An 18,285-nucleotide genomic window follows, 5' to 3' on the forward strand; every position below is an offset into this window, starting at 1 on the left:
TGGTTAATGACAGTGAAAATTTCTGAATCGCAAACTATATTTCTCCCATTAAATAAGGAACTAAGATTTAAAGTATGAAGGCGTAACAATAGAATAGAAATGACATGAATTCTCTATAACTCAGTGAAGTTCGTCGTCATCGGAGGGCGGAGAAGGATCGAGCCTCGCAGCATCCTTAGCCCACTCGATTAGTTTCTGAACTTGAGTCTCTTCGTCGTCTTCGCTCTCTTCTTCATATTTGCAGTAATTGGAATCGGAATTGAAGTTAAAATTGGAATTGGATGATTTGGCTTTGAGAGCATCAAATCTGACGGAGAGATCTTGGTTTTGTTGCTCTTGTTGTTTGGGGTTAGGTTTGGTTTTCATTTTCAGGGCTTGAAATCGACGCTCCAGATCAAGATCCAGATCTAGACCCGCAGTCGTACCCGGATTCGGATTTAGAGTGGAAGAAGAGGCACCGGCGATGTGGGCTTGGGAGAGATTCAACAGAATCTGATCTTGCGCTGCCTGCAACATTTCTTCAACTTCATCTTCTATCTTCGTCTTCTTCTCCTTCTTATTACTCTTGTTGCTTCCTTTCATCTTTTTGCGTTGCCATTCATTCAAATCCCTTGTTACACCCTAATATATCTCTGATTTTTTTATTTTATTTCGTATGTTAAAAAATTAATATAATATCAAATACAATTTTTGAAATCAAAAGTTAAAAAAGTTGAAATATCAATAATATTTCAAAACATGCAAACATTTTTCATTTTCATGGAATAACATATAGATACATTATAGATAATTTTATAATTTTCTCTCTACTTTATCTATTCTATTTTTTTTAGAAAAATTCTGTTTGTTCAAATATTTTGCATTTCCTTTTTAAATATAATCTTTCTTCTTTTAGTAACATAATTATTTCTTTAATCACAACCTAAATTTAAAGGATTGATAATCTTTTAATCTCATTATTTATTTGACATTCGTAATAATAAAAAGTTTTGATTTTTTTTTTAATTTTAAAACTCAACCATGTGTGATCACTTTTCATCAACCAAAATCCATAAATATAATGGTGGTTTTAACCAATGTATACTAAGTATAATCCCATGGAACTAACCGCGTTTTAAAAAATTAGAGGTTCTTATCAAATCTTACAAATATTAAACTGTAGTGTTTTTTTTAAAATAAATTGGAGAATTTGAATGAACTTTATATTAGTTAAATTGAACAAATAAACAAATTATATATAAAAAAAAAAACAATGGGCTGAAATTAAAAAATAACAAATCACACTACACATGATATTATAAATGAGTATAGTCATTGACTCGCGGGTTTTATTTTTCCCTCATCGAAAATGTAATATTAAATGTAAACGAGCTAAATATTTTTATTTTTTATATGAAAATAGTTTATGTCAAGATTTTGGACTTTTAGGCGGGTTGCTAGGCTTAAGTGAAATATTGCATGTGTTTCAATTTTTTTGAACGAAGTGAAATGTTTATGTCATGGATTATGAGTGCATTTTATTTAGGTTTTTAATGATGATGGACTATTGGGCTGGTTTGTCATACTAGTGGTCTGTCAAGTGGTTTGTCAAGTTGGTAGGTTGACAGGTTGGGTGAGTCAAATTGGAACTAGCAGGTGGTTCGTTGAACTTGATCGTTTTTTTCTCCTTAACTACTATTATATCGATTTAAGGTAAGATTCTTCCACTTTTTAGGAAGGGATATAAGTGTTGTCATCTAAGAAAGGGTGTCAACGACTCCCGTTATTTTTGAAGTCCGTTATTCTTGAAGAGTTGTGTGTCTTGAGAGTAAGGTTGTACTCACTTTCTTCTTCAATTCCATTAATAAGCAAGGTGAGGTTTTCTACACAAATTTCGTGTTACCAAGGTTTTCCATTTTTTTCCCTTTTGGGTCTCTCATTCAGCATCAACACTCCTTTTTAGCTTGAAAATTTTCTTTCTTACGACATCCATCTCTTTAGCACTTCTTTTCTTAAACTCAACAAACTCTCATTGCATCTTTGCATAGGCATCTAGGATAACAATTATGTTCACCAAAGAGAGTTCTGCTTAGCCATTTTGCTTCTTGTAAACACCATAAATACTTTCTTTAGAGAGTACAAGTCTATCCCATGGTGGGTGCCAATCGTTCTTACAAAGCCAAATGTGCACCTTGTACAAACTCCAATGACACTTCAAATCTTCAATTCTCAAGGTATTCGTCCTCCTTGAGCTGGATAAAGATTGTGCTTCTAGAAGACATTTTGATGTCCAAGTTAGTCTAGTGCATCAACAAACATAAATATTATTATTAATGAACGTAATTAACCTATATCATAGAATATATTATTTATATTATTGTTCATGGAGTCTTACTTTGATGAGTTTGGATTTATAAGTTCAAATACTTATTAGTTCTAAATTAGTATAATTAATCATAAATTATTATAAGTGACTCTATAGACTTATAAGTTCAAATACTTGCTAATTTTAAATTAGTATAATTAATCATATATTATTATAAGTGACTGTATTGACAAAATAGAAATAAATTAAATACATATCATCTTAATATAATGATATTATCATAAATGAATCCTATAGTGATATTCACTTGGGATACTTAATCATAACACATTGTACAATTTTAAAATTTTTAAGATGAGGTTTTGTGTTCCTTTTTAACCTTAAATATTTTTAATTATTGGAGTTAATTAAATAGGAGGGAAGGCTTATCTTCACTCCTTTTAAAAACTCAAGATTAAAAGGGGCAGAAAACTATAACCGGCTTGCTTCTACTGCTTTTCTAGGTTTTTGTCTTCTTCCATCTCCTCTGAAGTTTTTCGCTGTTAAATTTCCTTGTTCTTCTTTCATTTCGCATTTGATTTTTAGATTCGTGTTTTGTTTGATTTTTCGTGATGACCTAAAAGGGGTTTGAACCCTCTTGTACTTCGGAGCAGCCCAGTAAGTGTTATTTCGGGTGGTGACATCTATCGGGGCTTGCTCGCTGTGGTTTCATGAATGGCTGATTATTCTGTGTTATTGAATTATTTTTGGTTTGTAAAAGCACGCTTTGTAATCTGATAATCATGCTCACTCACCTCCACAACTTTCGTTCATGCAGCCATTACTGTCTTATTTCTTTTGCACTCTAAGTAGAAGAGATGGTGAGGCTCACTGCTGATTTGATATGGAAAAGCCCTCATTTTTTCAATCCAGTTAAAGAGCGTGAGTTAGATCTTCGAGGTACTCCTATCTTCCTCACACCTTTCCATCTCTCCCTTTTTACTATCCCTCTTTGATGATAACTTTGTCATGTTTTTTACAGGCAACAAGATAGCTGTAATTGAAAACCTGGGTGCTACTGAGGTGTGCAATTTAGTCTTCTTGTCTTCCTTTTAGTTTCCCACTTTCTCCTTGTATTGTTGAGGTCTTTTTCATTTGAAAGGATGTATTAGCTGATTCAGTTTTCACAATTTTGAGTTCCTTTGTATTTAATTTCCTTCAGGACCAATTTGACACCATAGATTTATCTGATAACGAGATTGTCAAACTGGAGAACGTACCTTATCTTAACCGGTTGGGTACACTGATCATTAATAACAACAGGATTACTAGAATTAATCCCAGCATTGGAGGTACGGTTTTTGAACTTTGAACTGCACATTCTTTCTTCTATTTTCCTCATTTTAGTGACCTTGTCTCTTCTGTCATTTTCATTGCAGAGTTCTTGCCAAAATTGCACACACTAGTTCTCACTAACAACAGAATTGTAAACTTGGTAGAAATTGACCCTTTAGCATCCATTCCAAAGCTGCAGTACCTTAGTCTGCTGGACAACAATATCACGAAGAAGCCAAATTATAGGCTTTATGTTATTAACAAACTGAAATCCCTCCGGGTTTTAGATTTCAAGAAAGTGAAAAGTAAGGTAATGTATTTTTTCCACTACCCATACTAATTTTTTATCGGGCTTGCTGTTTGAAATACCAAAGATAGGATGTTCTGTAGGTGTCTGTGTCTGTGCTAGAGTTATAAATCAGCATTTTGAGTGTATTTATGAAAGATAGGATGTTCTGGTAATGTCTGCAAGGTTTTGGATCTACCGATGATAGTTATATTATTAGGTCTATTTCTTATTTCGAATTACACATGCTCTTCTATTATATTTCATTCTTTTTATGGTTACTTTAAATTAATAGGAACGGTTGGAAGCCAAAAGCTTGTTTGCTTTGGAAGATGTTATGGATGAAATTCAAAGGTTGCCACCCAAACCAGTTTCACCTGCTGAAACTCCAAAGGTTTCAGAAGCAGCTGAGGAACAACAAACACCAAAAGTGGTTGCTCCCACACCTGAGCAAATTACTGCTATCAAGGTGCAACGATGATACCTGAACATGTCATTTTATTTGTGGCTTATCACAGTAGGGTTGAACATGGCCCATATCCAACATGCTTTCATGCTTAGTTCAGATATATAATGTGTTCTCTCTTTCATCTGTTGATGCACTTTGATAAATTGTAGATGAGAAGATTTCCTTGTTTCTTACCCATATCTTCTCAGCAAACCATTGGAAGCTATTCCAAAAGTCCTAAACAGATATTTCCTTGGTTACCTGTGGTTTGACGTGTTTTTGGTTTATGCAGGCTGCCATTGTGAATTCTCAGACTCTTGAGGAGGTTGCTAGACTTGAAAAGGTGCTTACTTTTTTCTAAATTAGATAGTCGGTTATTGGATTTTAATTTTTTATTTGTGTCATACTCTTGCTTAAATTATATTGATGTTAATTTTAATGTATATCAATGTAATACTTATTAATTTCAATAATGGTGTGAACTAAAGAATGGTTTTAACTGTTGTAAACTGATTTTTCCTTGTTGAATTATTTAATCTATTATGAAAAGGACTATAATGATGCTATACATCTAATCCTTGTTCATGATTGCAGGCATTGAAGTCTGGCCAGCTTCCTGCAGATATAAAAGGCTTGAATGATAATATACTGTTGGATAATGTTACTGAAAAACCTGAAGATATGATTCATGATGACAGAGGTCAAGCTGATGGTGAATCCAATGGTACACAAGAGCATACAAATACTGATTCTACTTCAATGGAACAGGTACATGTTCATCATTATTCCTCCATGATCCATTCCCTGATTGAGTCCCCTCTTCTTGCTATATTGTTTGCCTGAATTTTCTAGTTTGGTTGTTGTTTTAACTTTACGTGACATGTTTGCACTGTACATGTCCTTATTTGAGGTTATACACAAATTTTGCTACTGTTTTATATGAAGATTAGCTTTTGCTATTGGTTTTTCTTGTAGTTGAGAATTTTGGAAATATGGATAAAGCTCAAGTGTGCCTTAGCTGAATCATATACATACATACCTACGTACGTACATATATATATATATATATATATATATATATATACATACATACATATATATATATATATATATGTATGTACGTAGGTATGTATCTATGTGTATATATCTACACACATAGCTATTTATTGACTACATTGGAAAAGGTAAGTGTAATCAGTATACAACAGAAAAGAAAACAACTTTTCTAGTATCACCCTGAAGCTGGACATATAAATCACCAAGCTTGGAACACGTGAACTGGATCTGGAGTCCCTAAAAAACTTTGTTAGGATGTATGCAATTTGATCATTTGAACCATAGTTATTAAAATGGGTCTGGACTGGATTGTTCAACCAGTCCAACTGGGAACCAGTCTGGAGTACCTAGAAAAGTGAATGATATATATTTGTCTTCCTTTCTGCCGAAAAGTTTTAACAACGTGAGTGATTTCCCAAACAAATATTTTGTTAACTATTCTGGTCTATCAGGAGGCTGAGCAAGTTTACAAACTAGACCTGATCCTCCCAATCTACAAACCTGATTTTGATATCCACATCAAAACCCAAGAGCTTGTTCCATGAAAATCTAATCATCATATCCAATTGATGTAATGGCCAATTGTGAACTGCACCATAGCAAGAAAGAAGCAGATTGTGTGATGTTGGCTACAACGTAAAGAGCATCGTTGTAATCAAGACCATATATCTGACTGCATTTTTGGCAACTGATCTTTAAGATGATCGACAGTCCACCTCACTATTAGAAAAACTTGTAATAGGATAGACCCAGAACAAGAAATTACCTCTTCCAAAGAGGAAGTGAATCCAAACCTCATGTATTACTCACTTAAACAACTTGCATTTCAACTATCATAGTTTGTCGCCATTCAAGATGATAAAGTGCTTCAAAGGTATTTTTTTTAATAGAAATAGAGAACATTGAGGACACAAAGGAGTAATATAGACAAATGATGTTAACTGAATTATAAACGGGATGGGATTTCAAGTACATCAAATACCTATTGTAAGAGTCTTAGACCAACAAACGCTTCCACTTGAGGATTCATTGTGCGAGTGACACACAAAGGACATGAATTAGGTGGTAGGTCATGAATTGTGGATCAATTCTGTCTTGCTTGGTATGTGATTAGAGGTGGATTGTTAGTTAGATAGTGGTTTCGATTCTTTTCCTGGTTGGAAGTCTCCTGTAAGATGGAAGTGGAATCTTGCATTGAGAAAGAAAAGGAGTTTCTTCAAAAAAGGTAAAATTAGCACATATTGTCTAGTATTTTTGGAGAATAACATTGGTACACTTTTTTAAAATGAGCCCAGCTTTGCAAAGAGCTTTCGAAAACTTGGGGACACAATGGAAAAACAGGTACAACCAAAATCACGAGAAGCACGGTACAAGGATTCATTTGGAAAATTGATGCATGTTGGATTTTGTTTATAAGTGGTGAAGGTTGTCTATTTCTTTGAAAGCTGGAACCGATGACTACATTGCCAGTTATGAACATGAACCTTTGCATCAACCAATAAGGTTTGAGCAATCTCAATTAATTGTCTATTTTTCAATTCATCTACCCATTTTGTTGTTGGGTATGAAGACAAGAAGATCCTATTGCTAAGGCCTGAATAGATTCAACAGTATTTTGACTTTCTTTTAGAGTACAAACGTTTGTGATTAAGCTTTCCATTGAAGGAGTCTCATGGCTAGTGAAATTTTAATCCCAAACATAGTTGAAACATGGGTTCATGCCCCTTAGAACAAAGACCGTAATGTAAAGCTTATAAACTTTTGCTTGTTTCCGTTTGGTGAATCAACTTTTAAGGATGTTTTCTACTGTTTGACTGCAGCTTGGGTTGGCATAAGCAACATATGAAATAATGTCATTGTTGGTTTGTTTGAGAGATGTTGGCTGTTGCGTTGCTTCTATGGATGTTGGATATTGTTGTGGATAGAAAATTCTTCCTAGGATTAGAGTGACTTTTCCTTAGAGCATTTAAAATTGTCTGCCTCACATAGGTTATTTCCATTATATATAGACAATGCCCTTCCCATGATATAATTGAGAAAGTAAACAACTTGTGATGCCCTGATTTCCATGTTAGCCTGTGTCTGTCTTAAATAGCGGCAACACTGCATAAATCTTAATAAATTTCCTTGTAATCGATCCAAAATTGATATGGGCTGCATACCAGTAGGGCCATGACTGATCCTAGGCTGAATGGTAAACAAACCTCGAGCCTAGAGCCCAAAAGTTCATAAGGGATCAATTTGAAACTGATCTCAGGCTAGATGGCACAAAACCCTCAAGCCTACAGTCGGAAAGGTTGATAGTAATCAATTTCAAACTGATCTCAGAAAGGACGGTACATATGCCCAAGCCTTGAGACCAAGAGGGTGAAAAGGATCTCTTATTCAGACATTGAATAATACGTGACACAATCACATGTTTGTTTTAATCTGAACTGTTGTGTGTTACGAGGATTTTGTAATTATGGAGGTGGCTGCAATGTTTCACCAGTGAAATGTTGATCCCCTCTTTTGTAATTTTCTCCATCTTTTGCTCAAGGAACTGGAGCTTTCTAGGTATGCCATTGTAGCCTCATTTCATTTCTTTCTCTTTTTAGTTTTTCGTAGTTATGTCACTGTTCTTCCACAAATGGAATCTTATAAAGCTATATGTCCTTGGACTAAGAACAATGACTTAGAGTCACTGTCAGATTTAGCATCTGAAGAGGTTGTAGCTAGAATTCAGCAAGCGTGTGTTGTTGTCTAACAGGAACAGGGATGCTATTGTATGTGAACTCGCCACCGATGGAGAGCCTATTAGAAACAAAATTTACTTAAAACTCCAGTTGACTTAAAAACTAGTAGTGGTTTTAGTTGAATTCAACTCAATTCAATGTCCTGTTTCTTAACGTGAAACGAAACTTTTGAACAGATATTTTGACATGATTTTTCATGTTTCAATGCGAATCCTTGACGAAGAACATGAATTTTTTACATTCTAATTGACTAAACACAAGACGAGAACCAAAAGTAGTTAGTTTACAAACTTGCTTCATGAGTTTATGAGGACTAAACATCTGTATGATGTATACAGAGAAAGGGATATATAATAATCAGCTAAGTGAGTGGCATTTAATGATAAAAATTGTTCATGAGAGCGGATTTAATGCATTTGATGCTTGCAAATTGCAGCTAGCACTATTTTATGTCAAACATAATGAAGCATGGTAAAACTTGCATAACACCATGTATCCATTAAAATATAAATATTTGAACAATATGGACAGGATCGAACGTAAAGTAATACTGTATGGCATAAATACCGTACGTATTATGTCCCGAAAATAGTGTATCTTGTCTCTTTTCAATGTATCTGTTTCATGCTGTATCAATGCTCTAAGCGTGCTTAAGTTTTCATTTTATTTTTGTGCAGGATTAGAGTGAAGATTTTGAAGATGCCTCAGCACTTTAATGTCATGTTTGATCATAGTTTTATTGGTTTGGAATGGATTAAATTTGTTTAAACAGTGCAGTTGTAGTGTTAGTAATTTTACTTTATACAAGATCATTCATGGAAAATTCTTTCAGACGCTGATTTAATTTTTTTTCCTTGAGTTAAAATGGTGTATGAGTGTCACGCGTAAATTGTTTAATCAATACAAGTTTGGAATGTTTTATTTTGTTGCTTTAAAAACCAGAACATGTAAAAATATGAGGAGCTTATTTTAATACTTTAAAAGGAAACATAGTATTATGTTTTTGGGTAAGCAACACAAAATGGTGGCAACTTTAGCCAATTTCAGTGGTCTTTAGAGGAACTAACTGGAAATTTTTTTTCAGCACTAATATTAGGACCAGTTGGGCAGAGTTTATTGGTTTACCTTTAGAATTAATTTCATAGATAATTTGTTTTCAGCGATGCTAATGAGTGCAGATTTGGGGAAGGTTACTAAACTTTTAGGAGTGCAAGTTTGTGTAGCTTTGACAGCTTGCATGTAGCTTGGATGATTATATTTTGATTATAATTTTTTTTAAGAAAGGATTGAATAATATAGACCAAGTATAAGATTAATTTTTCTTGTAGAAAATATAAATAGAATATTATTGTATTTATAATAAAGATAATATGGATTAAGTATGAAATACAATGATAGACAAAAACAATAATAAAAAAATAGAAGATAAAAATTTAAAAGATAATATTTTTAATATTTTCTCTGAAGAAAACGTGTACAAGTTATATATTTTTGTTACAAAATCTAATAAGGATGTGGTGAAATTATATATTAATTGATAATTTGAGTTAATGAACTCAATTTTAATATTTTTAAATATAATATTTTTTTGAATAAAACAATAATTAATCTCAATATTATGGTCTTCTTAAGAAATAAGATTAGAATTTATATGAAGAGTAATCTAATTATCATATATAAGTATTTTTTGAATGATATTTTTAAGTTGTAATTCTTTAAGCAATTTTCTAAACTAAACAAGTTTATAAGTGATCAAGACTATAATGCTGTATCATGCTTTTACACTAAGTCTTGTCATGACGCTTTGTTTTTTGCTCTTCGAAGAGATAAAGTTCCCATTAAAGACATAATATTTGAAAATAGATATTCTACTAGAAGGAAATATTGCCCCATTAACATCTTAATAACAAATAACTTTTGTATTTATTGGAAGAATATCAACGTTTCATCTATTTTTGTCGTTTGCTCTATTTCCACATACACGGCACAGTTTGGAAAGAAATAAACAATCAAGTGATTATACAGTATGGACACATCCACACCCTTATACACCCAAAAAAAGTTGGAGATGAGATACCTTCAAACTAATGACCAATATAAAATTGAGCCAACTTATACAACAGAACTTATAGTGAATGTGTCATATTTTCATAATCCATGTAGCTGACCAATGTCATTATATTATATCTTTTAATGCAGGTGTTCGTTCTAGTAGCTGCAAATTTTCATGAAAGTGAAAACAAAACACTGAATCAATATCCTCTATCATCTTTCTACATTTTCTTTTTTAACAGTAGCAGGGCAGAGGTATATTAGCCCGATAATTATAATAACCACCATTGAAATCATTATCCGATTTTTAATTTATCAAGATGAAAAGGAACCTATTATCTAAAAGAAAATATTGAGTTATGAAATCAATCACTAGAGGCACCCAAACATCTCCAGCTGGAGAATGGGATAAAATGGTGCATTAAACATCGAATGTGGAGTAATTTGAATGTGATAAAGAACCAGTTCAGCAGAAACCGAATCCTGTCTTGGTAGCCTTCATTTAAGGCAATAAATCACAATTTTAGGGCAACATCTAAGTTCACCCGTATTAACCAATGTCTTTCATCTCTCTTCCCTTTTCCTTACAATCTCCAACATTAATCCAGTGAAAATATAGGGAAATAATAATGAACCTCCAGTAAATTGGATATTTGACTTCTGAGTAATTATGCCATCAGTGTGTGTTTCAATAGTGACTATAGTCATGAAACAGTTGAAGTAGTAAAGATAAAGAATCTACGTATCTTGTGAAACTGAAAGAATGGATGATGATGATATTACCAGTAATCACCACATGAACATGAGCCGTCTTTAAAATGGTGGAATCTATTAATATCTCTAACTATAATTTCCCTTGAGACAATTTTACATACAAATTTGAGAAAGGTGTGGCAGTCAACACAAATTCTTATATTCTTTTTCACCCTTATAGGGGCACCGGGTGGCATAGCAATTAATCCAAAGGCCACAGCAAGTTTCTCACTGTGGTGATATAAGAGTTTCTCCTTTTCACTTCTGTTCACATTATGTATATCAATCTCTACAACGGGACTATATCCAGCCTTACTTAGAAGGTCACCCAACTGATCCAATTTAGCATATATTTCATCACTTCTAGAATGACTCCTATCTCCAACGATGAAAGTGTATACCTTGTCTTTGATCTCAATCCAACTCATTCCGGGTTCCTTCTTCACCTTGCTGTCTTTCATTACCTTTCTAACCTTAGCAACATTTTCCCACATCCCTGCAGAGGCATAGATGTTTGCAAGGAGAACGTGGGTACCAGATTTATCTGGCTCTAGATCATAAAGCATCTCTGCAGCTTTCTGACCGAGTTCTATATTTTTATGGATTCTCGCAGCTCCTAGAAGTGCCCCCCAAACTGAGCCATTGGCCTCAAAAGGAATGGAATTTACAAGCTCCACTGCTTCATTTAATTTCCCAGATCGTCCAAGGAGATCAATCATACAAGCATAATGCTCTTGTGTGGGTTTAATACCAAACATTTCCTCCATTTTTTCGAAATATTGCCTGCCCTCGTTTACCAAACCAGCATGATTGCATGCACAAAGAACACTAACTAGAGTAATATGGTTGGGAGGCACACCAACTCTAAGCATTTGATTGAACAAGTGAAGAGCCTCTTTGCCATGGCCATGCTGAGCATATCCTCCAATCATTGCAGACCATGAGACTATTCCTCTGTTTGGTATCTCAAAAAAGGCACGATCAGCATCCTCTATGCTTCCACACTTAGCATACATATTAACCAGAGAGTTGCTGGCAAAAATATCACACATAAATCCAAACTTGATGGCATGGACATGTAATTGTTTCCCTTGCTCATATGCAGACAACTTTGCACATGCATTTAAGAGAGAACTGCAGATAAATGCATCTGGCTTGATATCTGCATCTTGCATTTGTAAATATAGCTTTAAAGCCTCCTCCCCATCGCCATATTGAGAATATGCTGTTATCATGGATGTGTAAGCCACCAAATCTTCCCAAGTACGCTCTTCAAATATTTTTGAAGCTTCATCTATATGGTTACATTTTCCATATGTGTCAAGAAGGCTGTTTATAACATAGAAATCTGAATAAATTCCAGATTTGATGGAAATTGAATGAATCTGCTTACACACCTTAATTGCCAGCAAGCTGGCCACAGATTTGAGAACTGTTGAAATAGTAGTTTGATTGAAATCTATATCTTCATTGTACATTTTAGAAAAAAGTGAGACAGCTTCTAAGTCATCCCCACACTGTGAGTAACCAGAGATCAAAGCATTCCATGCAATAACGTCCTTCTTTGGCATCGAATCGTAAGCTCTTCTCGCATCATCCATCATTTCACACTTGGAATACATATCTATGAGTCCAACAGAAGCATACAAATCTGAATCAGCAACCCTCTTTATCAAACAAGAATGTAACTGTTTACCCAGTTCCCTGAACCTCGTTACAGCACAAGCCTTTAAAGCGCTCGAAAGTGTAAACACATTGGGAGAAGTTCCTGAGCTATTCATCTCATCCAACATCATTAAAGCCAAATCATTACGATCGTGAAGAACACAACCAGCGATAACTGCATTCCAAGAAACAACATCAGGGTGTGCAATTTCCTGAAAAACAGCAACCGCACCTTCAATCTCCCGCGCCTTAGAATACGTGTCAACTAACGCATTTGCGGAAAACTGATCCAAATCAAGCCCCATCTTCAGCATAAGTCCATGAAGCGTCCTTCCTAGACCACCATCCTGCAACCCCGCACAGACATTCAATATGATGGAAATGCTGAACTCATTAGGCCTTATTACACTCCTCATCATTTCCTTAAATAAATCTACAGCCTCACCTCTCAGCTCACTTTGCACATAACAAGAGAACAAGGCATTCCATGAAACAACATTTTGCTCCACAATTCCTCCAAATAACCTCTTAGAATCATCTAGCAACCCACACTTAGCATACATAACAACCAAAGTGTTACCAACAAACCCATCAGACTCGAACCCCGTGACCACAGCCATCCCATGAACCTTCCTCCCCATGTTCAAATCTCTCTTCATCGAGCATGCCTTAAGCACGCTTGGGAAGGTATACTCATTGCACTTAACACCCAACAAGAACATCTCATTAAACAGCAACAGTGCCTCCTCCACAAACCCATTTTGCACATACCCAGATAGCAATGAAGACCAAGAAACCACATCTGGCTCAAAACTTTCATCAACCAGCTTGCGGGCATACCTAAAACGACAACACTTGGAATAGAGAGTTACCAGGTAATTCCTGAGACCTGGATGGCGGGAAAGTCCAAACTTGATCAAGTGGGCATGGAGTTCCATACCTGAAGTTAGCGACTTTGCAGCAACACATTGTGATAAGAGGTTTGAATAGGATACAGGGAGTTTGGTGAGGCTTTGTGAATCTTTTAATATGGCGCAAGGAGACGCGGTTTGCACATTGGAGGTTTTGAATGACATATAGAGACGTTGAAGAGTACTGTGAGGAAGGAAATTGATGCCCCAAAACCTTGGAGATGTTTTATTCATTGACAACATGATATTGTTATTGCAATTGCATTAGTTACAGCCAAGGAAAGAGGCGTCTTCTCTCAAAGTATGAAGAGAAATTTTGAGATTTTGCAGGAATCGTTATATGATGCTGTTTTATTCTGCTTCTGATTCTCACACTGATTATGCGATTGATACTGCTGCTATCATAAGTACGAGGAAAATGATTATGATGTTTTTGCAACTCAACTCCATTGCTGCTTCTGTTTTCTGATTGTGTTTGTCTCAAAACACTTGGGTTTGTTATTTCTTTTTGATGAAAAACGAAAAACTTCGGGAATCTATTTTCACTTAAGTAATTCATGCAATAAACATAATTATTTATTCTAATATTATTAGTTATTTAGATTTATTTGTATTTACATGTAGTTTTATTTTATAATTAAATTAAAACTTTGGTTTATTTTTCTTAAATTGTAAATCTTATTTGAATTTAATTATAATTTTAAAAATTTTAAATTTTCACTCGTGGCATCTCAAAATTGGGATGTGAATGAAATCTCAAATTTTGACATGTTTTAATCACATAACATAGAATATATGTTTATTGAAAAATTAAATCAACAATACTTTATCAATAGACAAATTTGTCAGTAAATTCGTCGATAAATATAAATTATCAACAAAAATGTCTATCAATAAATGCAACACATGTATCCATCAATAATTCCATTGATAATTTGTATTTATCAACGAATATGAGATTATGGGTAAACATTTGTCTATAAAATACGTTTGTTCTTAATGAATGTTATATTCATATTTTGAAATATGAAGGTAATATTAAAGTTTTGTAATTCCTTTTGAATGAATTTGGGAAAGGGTGATTGAGGGGATTTGAGAGAATTTGAAGGTAAATTTTGTTATTGTTTATTTGAGTGAAGTTGGAGGTAAATGAGAATGGATTTGAAAGTAAATTTTTTTAATTTGCCACGTCAATCAAATACTACACTAATTCTTACAAACTTTACTTCAAAATTCACTTTCACTTACCTCTAAATCCACTTAAACAAACAACAAAAAAATTTACTTTCAAATCTTCTCAAATCCCCTCAATCACTCTCCCCAAATTCATTCAAATGAACAATGCCTTAATGATTTTTTTTAATTGTGTTATTAAAATAATTTAAGAGTAATTTTTCCTTTCTCAATTTTTTTCGTTTTCTTTTCAATTTATCTTTTTATCTTTTTTTTTTAATTCTTCAATTTTTTTTCTATCTACTTAAATTTTTTTAATGTTTTTTTCTTAGTCACTTAGACATTCTTGTTAGCTGTTATAATTCAAATTCTCTTTTATGTTTTAGTTAGTTTAGTTAGTTGCTCTGTTTCAGTACCTTCTGCATGCCTTTATATTACATGCAGACGTCCCTGTATAATGCTAGCATTTTGATTTTAGTTTTTTTCTCAGTAAATCTCTCGAGTTTCTTTTCCGTTTGTTCCATTAGTGGTATCCAGAGCCAAGGTTCTCTTACCTTGGGCGTGTGGGTTTTTTCGTGGGTTCTCTCCTGCTCGTTGTTGTGTCTGGTGGTGTCTTTCTTGTTGTTCAAGATTATTGTTCTTGGCTCGTGAGAATGGCTGCTGATCTTTCATCTTCACAACTTCCAATTTTAACAGATAAAAATTGGAACCGCTGGAGCACCCAGATGAGGGTGGTGTTTCGTGTGCAAGGTGTAAGTGGAGTCATTGAGAAGACAGAGGATGATTCTTCCGGCAGAGAAGGACAAGAAAAGGAGTTCAAGCAGAAAGATGATAAAGCGTTGATGCTCATTCATCAATGTGTTGATGACGTCCATTTTGAAAAGATTCAGAACGCGTCTACAGCTAAAGAAGCATGGGGTATTTTGATGCGATGTTATTCGGGAGGAGAAAAAGTGAAGAAGGTGCGACTTCAAGCACTCAGAAGACAGTACGAGCATCTGGAATTGGAGGAAGGTGAACGAATAAATGAGTTTTTTAGTCAAGTCATAACGATCAAAAATCAAATGAAAGCCTGTGGTGAAGAGATTACAGACACGATGGTCATCGAGAAAATCATGAGGTCGTTACCGGAAATGTTTGACCACATAGTTGTTGCCATTGAGGAATCAAGGGATGTTTCTAAACTCAAGATTGAGGAACTTCAAAGTTCTTTAGAAGCCTATGAAATGAGGAAGCTTGAAAGGAAATCTAAACGTGATGATCAAGCTCTGAAAGTCAGATATGTAAAAGGAGAAGAGAAAAGGAAGATCAAGAAATGGGAAGGAAAACCAAGAAAAGGGAAGTGGAAGAAAGAAGGAAATAACGCTGATAATGAAGAACCGGATGAGAAATCCGATACTAGTACATCTGATTCAAAAGACAAGAAAGGTTACAAGAAAAACTGGAAAAAGAAGAAAGATAAAAGGAATATAGAATGCTTCAATTGTCATAAGTATGGTCACTTTGCGTCTGAGTGTTTTCCAGAGAAATCCAAAGAGAAGAAGAGCAAGGAGAAAGAAGCGCATGTTGCTGAAGAAGACTCGGACACAGAGACAACGCTAACTGATGGTGTTAACAGCAACAGAAGGTACAAATTCTTTAAACAAGACCTGGTATCTCGACTCTGGATGTTCAAATCACATGACATGCAACAAGGAGTGGCTCGTCAATCTTAAACAGACCAAGAAGAGCAAAATTAAATTCGCTGATGATAGCACATTAAAGGTTGAAGGTGCAGGAGATGTGGTGATTAATAGAAGGAATGGTTCTCAGGTAGTTATCTCAAATATGTTGTATGTTCCTGATATGAAATGCAACCTCCTTAGCATTGGACAATTGGTTGAGAAAGGTTTTACTGTGTTTATGGGAAATCAAAATAAGGTTGAGCTATACGACAGCAAAAATAGATTAGTCTTGATTAGCAAGATTTCTCAGAATAGAACATTTCAAGTATGTTTCGATGGAACCGAGAATATACAATGTCTATCAGCTGTTAAGAACGAGGAAAGTTGGAAGTGGCACTTACGATATGGACATTTAAATTTCAGAGATTTGAAAAGGCTCGAAGAAAAGGATATGGTAACAGGTATGCCACATATTTCTATACCAGATGATAATTGTAAATCTTGTTTGGCAGGCAAGCAACCCAGAAAAGCTTTTCGATCTGAAATAGAGATGAGATCAAAAGGATGCCTTGATATCATACATGCGGACACTTGCGGTCCTTTAGATACACCATCCCTTGGTGGAAATAGGTATTTTATCGTGTTTGTGGATGAATTCAGCAGAATGTGTTGGGTTTATATGATCAAATTGAAAGGAGAAGCTCTTGATGTGTTCAAGAGGTATATTGCTGGTGTGGAAAGAGAAAGTGGAAAAACGTTGAAGGTTCTTAGAACTGATGGTGGAGGTGAGTTTACCTCTCATGCGTTTGAAGATTTCTGCCAAAAGAAAGGTATAAGTCATGAAGTTACTGCTCCATATACCCCACAACATAATGCTCTTGTAGAAAGAAGAAACCGCACTATCCTGAATACTGCAAGATGTTTGATGAAAGAAAAGAACGTGCCACGTGATTTCTGGGCAGAGGCAGTTGCTACAGCTGTATATCTCTTAAACAGATGTCCTACAAAGCGTATCAAAGGAAAGGTGCCTCTCGAAGTATGGACAGGTAACACACCTTCTGTAAAGCATTTAAAAATCTTTGGTTCCCTTGCGTTTGTTCATGTTGCAGATCAGAAACGTACCAAACTTGAAGACAAGAGTGAACCTATGGTGTTCATGGGATATCATTCCACTGGAGCGTACAAGCTTTACAATCCAAAGAAGCAAAAAATGGTCATCAGTAGGGATGTGCTTGTGTTAGAAAAGGAAACCTGGGACTGGAGCAGCATGCATAAGAATCCTAAAAGAATCGTGATACGAGAAACTCTCGAAAATCTTGAAGAAGAAGAAGGAACAAAGGTTGTACCTGAAACTGAGGATGACCCTGCTGAGAACATCAGTGTTGAAGTTGGTAATCAACGACCAAGAAGGCAGATTGTGAGATCCTCAAGACTCTCCGATTATGAGACGTACTCAGATTCTGCTATTGATGAGGAAGGGAGTCTAATCCACATAGCTCTAATGGCAGAGGCAGAGCCTGTGAGTGTTGATGATGCACTTAAACAATCTGTTTGGAAGAATGCAATGGTGGAAGAACTTAACTCCATTGAAAGGAACAACACGTGGCGCTTAGTTGATCTTCCACCTGGAAAATGTAGCATTGGTGTCAAATGGATATTCAAGAGAAAACTAAATCCAGATGGCTCGGTGTCAAAGTATAAGGCACGTCTCGTTGCCAGGGGATTTTTGCAGAAAAAGGGCATTGATTTTGACGAGGTCTTCGCACCAGTGGCGAGATTGGAAACCATTCGTATGGTGGTGGCAATTGCTTGTGCTCGAAGATGGCAGATCTATCAGCTTGATGTCAAGTCTGCTTTTCTTCATGGAGTGTTGGAAGAAGAGGTTTACGTACAACAACCTCCAGGTTTTAAGATTAAGAATGA

General features: G+C 35.0%; 3 protein-coding genes and 1 pseudogene across 4 annotated transcripts; 2 read left to right on the plus strand and 2 right to left on the minus strand.

The window, feature by feature from the left end:
* On the minus strand, positions 1-628 carry LOC124836790 (uncharacterized). Its single transcript, XM_047311993.2, has one exon. The coding sequence runs from the start codon at positions 580-582 to the stop codon at positions 121-123; it is 462 nt and encodes a 153-aa protein (XP_047167949.2). The 5' UTR covers positions 583-628; the 3' UTR covers positions 1-120.
* A 2,100-nt stretch (positions 629-2,728) lies between these two features.
* Positions 2,729-8,975, plus strand: LOC124836792 (U2 small nuclear ribonucleoprotein A'-like). 2 transcript variants are annotated; one of them, XM_088114536.1, is made up of 9 exons: positions 2,729-2,808; positions 3,123-3,244; positions 3,327-3,367; positions 3,507-3,636; positions 3,724-3,929; positions 4,201-4,374; positions 4,646-4,696; positions 4,948-5,121; positions 8,822-8,975. In XM_088114536.1, the coding sequence occupies exons 2-9, from the start codon at positions 3,163-3,165 to the stop codon at positions 8,825-8,827; spliced, it is 864 nt and encodes a 287-aa protein (XP_087970662.1). In that variant the 5' UTR covers positions 2,729-2,808; positions 3,123-3,162; the 3' UTR covers positions 8,828-8,975. The 2 variants fall into 2 exon arrangements, with proteins under 2 accessions (XP_087970662.1, XP_087970661.1); XM_088114535.1 differs by lacking the exon at positions 2,729-2,808 and adding an exon at positions 2,815-2,962.
* Positions 8,976-10,941: 1,966 nt separating this feature from the next.
* Positions 10,942-13,993, minus strand: LOC148201258 (pentatricopeptide repeat-containing protein At4g14850 pseudogene; annotated as a pseudogene).
* Positions 13,994-15,351: 1,358 nt separating this feature from the next.
* On the plus strand, positions 15,352-16,413 carry LOC148201259 (uncharacterized). The gene has a single exon (XM_088113150.1). The coding sequence runs from the start codon at positions 15,352-15,354 to the stop codon at positions 16,411-16,413; it is 1,062 nt and encodes a 353-aa protein (XP_087969276.1).
* Positions 16,414-18,285: the final 1,872 nt, after the last annotated feature.

Source organism: Vigna umbellata, chromosome 4 (assembly GCF_029865625.1).
Source record: "Vigna umbellata cultivar VRB3 chromosome 4, Vumbellata_1.0, whole genome shotgun sequence".
Lineage (NCBI taxonomy): Eukaryota > Viridiplantae > Streptophyta > Magnoliopsida > Fabales > Fabaceae > Vigna > Vigna umbellata.

Excerpts from the sequence above, each read along its gene's own strand:
- LOC124836790 (XM_047311993.2), bottom strand. The coding sequence starts at position 582 with ATGAAAGGAAGCAACAAGAGTAATAAGAAGGAGAAGAAGACGAAGATA.
- LOC124836792 (XM_088114536.1), top strand. The coding sequence starts at position 3,163 with ATGGTGAGGCTCACTGCTGATTTGATATGGAAAAGCCCTCATTTTTTC. Across the intron at positions 3,930-4,200 it reads TCAAGAAAGTGAAAAGTAAG|GAACGGTTGGAAGCCAAAAG; the intron begins GTAATGTATTTT and ends TTAAATTAATAG. Across the intron at positions 4,697-4,947 it reads AGGTTGCTAGACTTGAAAAG|GCATTGAAGTCTGGCCAGCT; the intron begins GTGCTTACTTTT and ends TCATGATTGCAG.
- LOC148201259 (XM_088113150.1), top strand. The coding sequence starts at position 15,352 with ATGGCTGCTGATCTTTCATCTTCACAACTTCCAATTTTAACAGATAAA.